A 7,540-nucleotide genomic window follows, 5' to 3' on the forward strand; every position below is an offset into this window, starting at 1 on the left:
CTGGGCTTCTGTTTTACAGTGAAGGCCCAGACACAGAGATGTTATGACTGATGTTTACAGAAGCAGCATCTGAATTTGCAGACAGCTCTACAATAGCCAATATTTGCCCTAACATAACCTTGCGGGTACAGATATTGGCAAAGTTCACACACAAAACCAGATGCTGTATTCAGATCCATGCAATACAGTTCCCAAAGGGCACCACAAAGATTACAGAGTGAATCAGTATCAGAGTCCAGCACAGGACTTGCTTTTAAGTTCCTCTTAAGTCCTGCCTCCTCCTGCACCCCACCACCCATGATCTTAGAGGTGGCTTTGAGTTGATGTTAGAGTTGGTTAGAGTTGGTTGAGGTGCTTAGAGCTAATCTTAGATGTTGGCTTTGACATGGTGCTGGTCACCACAGATACACAAAGTGGTGAAAGTACAGAAGTTTGCATAAATATATTGGAGAACTGACTGTGGAAAACAATCTCACGAGATGAGAAGTGTGAGATGAAAGGCATGTTGGAGAAGCGGACACTTTGGCTTACCTCATCTCCAGGGCCTCTTCGAAAACCAGGTGCTGAGACTTTGCAGCGCTTCTAGGAGCCCAATCAGATGGTCTTGCTGACTTGAGGATTGGGGTAATCAAAGCCACTCTCAGTGACTTGTTCCCATCATCACCACTGCAATACGAGTGCACCAGGGAAGCCTGGAAATAGCAGAACACAGTGCTCAGCTGGAGCATCCAGCCTTCCCCCTCGATGGCAGAAGAAGTTTAGCCATGCTCTTAGCTAGGACATGGCAGGAGAAGAAAAGTCAAACTGGTGGAGCAACTTGGCCTAGGATGGGCAATGGAAAGGGAAGTGGTGAGGGAGAGACAATGTCCCCACGCTTTTGCCAGCTCTCTCCTCTCACTCACCTCTCTGGCAGTGGCTGCTTTCCCACCTGTCATCCATCTGCTTGACATAAGGATGTTCTGCGTGCCATTGCCTCTATAGAGGCAGCCTTTCTGATGGTAGGGGAATGGGTTTAGATCACTACCCTCTCGTTGTCCCTAAAGCACCTACCAGCCATTGTTGAACTCCAGCCAAGTCCCCACATAGTCATTTTGCACGCTGACAAAACCTGCTTTTCTCAAGCCCATCATTTTTTCCTGCTTCTGCCTTTCCTACAGTCCCCCACTAGCCCTTTGGCCCTGATTCTATTGTGCTCTCTAGATACTGGGTGCTCTCCAGCTCCCACACAATTCATTTCAGGCCCACTGTCATTTTTTGAAGTTCAGCAGAGCTCCCACCCTGCAGCTCTGTGTAAGGTCTCTGCCTGCTGAAATTACTTCAGGCTCTCCCTGCCATGGCTAGGAAGGGAGATGGAGGAAGTGGATGCAGACACACACCCTTCCTTAGTATCCCATCATTCTTGTCACAGATAAAGAGCCAAATCAGGACCTGTTCAAACTCCAGTGAAACCAACAGAGCTAATGTCAGGGATACATTTGGCCCTGTATCTGCAAGGCTGAAGTCAAATACGCTAGCCTTTTATTGGTTACCCTGTTTACAAAAATTGTTTTTCATCTGTCTTCTCCTGCCCACCACGGCAAACCCAAAACAACTGCAGCTTCTATCCGTCCTGAAAAGGCAATCAAGTGGATGTGGTCTGGATTCCAGAATTGGCAGTTCCCTTCACCTAGCCCTGGGCAGACCCATGGGAGATAATGAAGCTGCACAGAAGCCACTGAACTCTAAAAATATTATTAGAGATAACCACGTAGAAGGACATGGCTGTATAACTCAAAAGCTGAGAGAACCTAGAGCAAAAACCAGCAAACATCTATTTCCCTCTAAACCAGACAGAGCTGATATAAAAAGCCACAAAGACACTGGTGTGTCCTCAACAGTAACTATTATACCATGTACACAGAAACGTGGATTTTACTAACTGTAGAAGGACACGCTTGACCAGGTGAGACACATTTAGTTGCTCTGAGTGGTTGCTGGTGTGTTCTCAGTCAGAAAACACAGCAGGAGCCACTGGAGAGCACAGAAACTATTTAAAGAACTATTCTCCTATTGATACAGGCTGAGGACATCAAGTCTGCAGCATGCACACTGCAAAAACAGCCTGAAGCACAATGTCCAGCTGAGCTCTTCCTTGGCTCAGCTGCTTCCCTGGGTTCACACTGCAGAGAAAGAAGATCTCAGAGCTCTGCCTACAGGAAATAAACTGAAGATCCACCACATGTGATTTGGCTTGGTTTCCTTACTTCATATCCTTTTCTCTCTGACGTCAGCTCCGTGTTATTGCTATCACTGTCATCACAGTCTGTGCTATTTTCCTCATGCTCCTGCTCTCCGTTGCTTAACATGCTGGGCTCTGAGGAAAAACGTCTGTTCTGGATGGGAGGCATGGTCTTGGAGGTTACCGGGAGCTTCTGGGAAGCTGATCTGGAAACTACTGGCTTCAGGGTAACCTCCTTAGAGTCATTGCAGTCAGTCAGGCCTGCAAAGCAGAGACACAAAGCATAATAGAAGCAACACTGCAAACATAAAGCACCTGAAGCTAGATATTTCATTGGACGGATTTATTGGAAACTTCTAAATAACCGCACAGGGAAACATGCTCATGCTGGCAGCCACTTGAAGCAGGCCAGTGGACAACACTTAAGCACTCCCACAGAGCCACCAGAGGAACACCCTGGTTCTCTGGGCTCCTGTCAGACAACAGGGAGCCCACAGACCTGTGCTTACCCAGAATTATTCACCTGCACATTCACCTTCCTGCTCCTCTCCCTGCCCCACAGTTGTACACTCCTACAGCAACAGGAGGCCTATGCAGGGGACTGAGAACAGGGAAGGCTATTGCAGGGGGCACATGCAGGGAACAACTGTTCCCTGGGAATGTGCACTAGCTTTCTAGGCTGGAAAAGACCCTTCTTCCCACAGGAGAGCAGACAGATTCCCGCCTTACCTCTGTATGAGGCTAACAGACCTTCAGACATCCTCCTAGTCTTCAGCTTGTCTTTGATCTGGATGGTATCCGGGGTGGCACTGCTCACCTCCCTCTCTTGGGGGTCCTGGTTCAAGGCTCCGTCAGAAAGGTGGGGGAGGTCACCTCCTTGCTCAGTGCTGAAGTCATGCACATCAGCCTCGCTGGCCCAGCCATCCAGGGGAGGGGTGGCGCTTCTTGGGGGTGAAGGTTTCTCAAGGCTGTCGCCATCCCAGAATCTCAGCTGCTTCTTCATCTGGATTGTTAATATGGACTGAAAAGAAGCTGCAGATCAGGTAAAAAGAAAGAAGTAGTTAGTTGACCTCACACCTTTACGATCAACCCATCCAATAAGTGAGCCATTCAAAGATTTTTTTAATAGTTCTGAAGATCAGTTTGTTTGTATTTTTCATAAAACTAGCTTCAGTTTACTTCCTCTGAACAGCATTGAGCTCACAAGCCAGGAGAGAGAGGTTGCAGGCCCCACTGGTAAGAGGGGGAAACAGATTCCCATTTCAGGCCTTGGCTTCTGTGAAGACTGCCAGTAAAGACCCACATAGTGCTACTGGTATTTCTGGAAAGCAGAAAGACATCTCAGCAAGCAGGCAGACCTTGCCAGTGTTTCTACAGCACCATCTCATCCTCAAGGGCAGATCTGATGGGCAAGCAGAAGAAGAACTGGGAATTTACCTATGGCAAGACCACACAATAATAGCAAGGATAGAAACAGACCTTGCATCTCATTACCATGCCTGATTTATGGCAGTTGGGCCACAGTCCCTGTCCTGGCTGGCGGTGGTAGTGATTTGGCTACTGTTGATGAAGGAGAAAGTGTAATGAACTAATGATAGCAAGATGTGATGCCATATGCACCACTGGAGGAGGGCAGGATCATCTGCAGCTCTCTGTCAGCCACCTGCTCTGATGCAGAGCCAGCACATGAGGACTGACCTCCAAGGACCCTTTCTGCCTGATTTTTTTTTTTTTTTCATTTGGCTGAGGCCACCATTGCACATTCAACCCCCTTCCCTCCTCACCTTCTTCTTCAGTGGTCCAACTGCTGCCACAAAACCGCAAGTTTGAATCAATGCTTCCGCCTCGCAGAGCCTTGTATCTGCGTTTGAATTTGGGAACGCTCCCACAGTAGACAGCAATTGGGGTGTGGTATTTAGCTTTAAAATAAGGACAGTACAAAAGACTCAAATTCACAACATTTGATATGGAGACAAAAAAACCACAACAGACACTTTTTTTCATAGAAGATTAACACACCAGTCCTGGCCTCTGGAATGGTCATTGTGATGTGTGCACTCAACCTACCCCCAGACACACCAGCAGCAGTTTGGTACAGGTTCCAAAGGAGATAAAGGCCTGAGTTGTAGCCAGGCCAAGAACTCCTTTTAGGAAACCCACAAGGAAGTAGAATGGCAGAGTGAATAATGATAAGTTGTGGGTGTAAGGAGTCTCATGCAGACCTTTCCCACTGTGTGCAATTTGACTTCAAGCCAACCACTTTATTACATAAATATGACAGCCTGGGTGAGCCTACAGTGAGCTCTCTCTGCTAGACAAGCGTGGCTGTAGGGCAATGATCTTTTACTATTCACTGATCACTGGATAAGCACAAATTTAAGTTTTATACTAATCATTTAGCTTAAGTAAACGCATTTGAAATAGAATGAATCACTTAGATTTATAAGGTTGTGCAATTTTTAAGATGCTGTCTGTCTCACTTTACTTAGTAAGCTAGATTTGCTGAAATCTTAAACTGTATGTTGTAAAGTTCTGCTCGTATTCACCAAACTTGTATCTACTTAAAACAAAAGCAAATACAGACAATCATGGACACCTAAGACAAGGCCTGTTTTGTACTTTGCTGAGCAAAACAGGATTCATTTCGACCAAATAATGCCTTCAAGGCCAGCACAAAGTGGCTATGGACTATAAACATGTCTGCAATTAAACAAGATAAGGGCCTGTCTGAAGACAGTGAAAGAATCCAATGAGAAGCAAGAAGACCCCAGATTCAAATAATGCTATTGGACTGAATCATTGTGTGAGGGGCAGGTAAATAGTCTGTAAGGGTATAATTACCCAGGGACTTCTATACTCAGCTCAGCATCTCTGGGAAGTCACTCAGTTTGAGTTGACCCTTCTGCTGTACTACTCCATTCAATTATTTATTTCTATGAAGATTGATGCCTGAGAGACCTGGGATCCAGAGTTTGGAGTGACCTGACACCAGGCCCCTGGAGGGGACGTAAGCAGGTTGAGATGCAGAACGATGAAACTTTTAAATCCTAGCTAAGTAATATAAAGACCTGGGTGTGCACATATAATCCGTTGGCCATAAACACATATAATCCCTGACCTGTTTTCCTTTACCCTTTGTGTCTCTTAGATATAAACTATTGACCAAGTCTGGGGCTAAGTTTGGATCTAGCCGCACCTAGACTCCTCTCCAAGAAGGAGTTTAGAAAGCAAGGGGGTCCTTTCTGAACTTCATGACTCAACGGGAGGACCTCCCTCTACCCTTTCACATCTCCTGCCCCCATATAAATCACTCTAAACAACTCTCACCCAATTCTCCTTGATATCTCCTTCACGCAGTAGGTAACAGAGTGATCTTTGACACCACTCTCTTAAGCCGCACTCTAAGTGAGGTTAACACTGCTCTGTGGCAAACACTGGCACTCGTCCGCGACAGTAACCTCAAATGATTCCGCCTGGTGATGCACTTGCATTCCAGCATTATGACAGCTGAACGTTCTACAAATTTGCATATGTTTTGCTAGTTGCCCATCCACGACTGCAGGATTTCTTTCCTCTCCTTTCAAAGTGTAGACAACCCACAATGGTCTCTACAGTTTGGCAATGTCTAATACGTAGATACTTTCCAAAGCTATAATAGTTTGAAAGTCCTTTGTTCCTGTAATTCCCACTCAATTTTGGGTTGAGTTTTGGTTTTGTTTGGTTTGTTTGTTTGTTTTTAAATTTCTTTTCACAACAAAGAAAATACTAGGACACAAACAGTTCATCACCAGGTATTATAACTAAAAGGTTTGCACTCTGCATTAGGTGTCCCCATTGGCATATTTGATTATTGTATCTGCAGGACACAAATTGTCCATCCAAATGTTCTCCTTTGTTCTGCTTCACCATTCCAGGGCTTTATTCCCTGCTTTCTTTACTGCAGAGACACTCAAAAGCAACACAAACATAGCCTGCCCCCAAAAAATTCTGATATTGGTTGTTCCTGAAAACTCAAGATTATAGACAGCATGTTTCCCTGCCCCCTGTTCCATTCAATATCTTCCCCATTCCCCAGCCTCTAAGGCTGGGCCCTCACTTGTACGGCGTGAAGAATAGCTGCTACACTTGCCAGCATCTCCAGGGTCTTGTGATCAGCACTTTGAATGCAGCTTTTGTACACGCTCTGCCTCCATGAGCCAAGCAGCATTCCTGGGCACCAGCACTGCCGCTGCAGGCAAACATCCTCCAGGCAAAAGCTGCAGGAACAGGATTGCAACAAGCCCCGGCTGAAGGAGTCTCCAGTCTGCTGCAGCCCTTTACCTGCTGTGAAATCATCTTGCATTGCCATGGTTGGAGGAGAGCGATGGGTTCTTTGCAGATGAGAGTCTACTTCATGTGCTGCTGGTCGGTGGGCCTGACACAGCTGCTGGTGGGTTCCCCTGCAGCATCAGGAGCCTGCATGGAAAAATAACGCTGCTAGTGCAAGTGACAGCCACCAGTCCCTGGCATTGCCTTGCCTGTGGGGTTCCTGCGTGCAAAACTGCTCAAGGCAGGTGGTGTTAAAACAACATTAAAATATATTCAAGCTATACATTTTCTACATTCTGTCAAAATCATAAAGTCCAAATGCTGGAGGAAGACTGCTGTTGGCATAATGGGGGAAACGTAACTCCACCCCAGCAGCTGCTCTCCCCATGGCTGTATGGACACAGCAGCAGAGGCAAGTCTCTCAGCAGGCCCAGTGCTGTTGTACCCAGCACAGAACCTCGGGGTTGTTCCCACTGACCTCAGCGCTGCTGCCGCTGCGGCAGGAGCATCGTTTCACACATTTGATAACAAAGAGCTGTAATGTCATGCTGGACTTACCCCAAGAACAACTGGAAAAATGGGGGGTAGAATAGTTTGCTCTTTTTTAATACAAATGTACTTGGATTTTAGAGGGGTTACAAGGCTGATGATAGTGGAGACTGGTGCGTAACTTGTATCTGTAGCACTTTCCACCAGTCTGCAAGATTTTTTTTCTGCAGAAAGGGGTAGGTAAGATTTTCTGACACATCCATGAGTAATTCTGAGCCCCAACTCAAACCACAAGCCAAATACTTCCAAATCTGCCACCCCTTGGGAAAGGAAGGAGAAAAGCAGCTGAAACAACTGCTGTTGTAGTTGAATTGCCTACATTTACAGCGTTGCTGAGGTATCTATCGCGCTTGCAGCACCTCAGCAAGCCTGAGGCCACAGCACAGCACGTAGTCAGGGCTGCCAGCTATCCAGAAACTGCCTGCCATTCTCACATCAGCAAGCACACATCCCAAGGGGCTCGAG

The 7,540-nt window shown here is 46.6% G+C and overlaps 1 protein-coding gene across 1 annotated transcript in view; it reads right to left on the reverse strand.

Annotated features, from left to right (window-relative positions):
• Positions 1-6,663, reverse strand: part of TOGARAM2 (TOG array regulator of axonemal microtubules 2) — a 32,508-nt gene extending 25,845 nt beyond the window's left edge. The window contains exons 1-5 of the mRNA XM_065631689.1: positions 6,539-6,663; positions 4,003-4,137; positions 2,948-3,250; positions 2,244-2,479; positions 532-692 (exon numbers count right to left, since the gene is read on the reverse strand). Of these exons, the coding sequence (XP_065487761.1) occupies positions 532-692; positions 2,244-2,479; positions 2,948-3,250; positions 4,003-4,137; positions 6,539-6,566 (863 nt within the window). The 5' untranslated portion in view covers positions 6,567-6,663. The remainder of the gene's footprint in view (positions 1-531; positions 693-2,243; positions 2,480-2,947; positions 3,251-4,002; positions 4,138-6,538) is intronic.
• Between the last annotated feature and the right edge of the window lie 877 nt (positions 6,664-7,540).

This window comes from Caloenas nicobarica, chromosome 3 (assembly GCF_036013445.1).
Source record: "Caloenas nicobarica isolate bCalNic1 chromosome 3, bCalNic1.hap1, whole genome shotgun sequence".
NCBI lineage: Eukaryota > Metazoa > Chordata > Aves > Columbiformes > Columbidae > Caloenas > Caloenas nicobarica.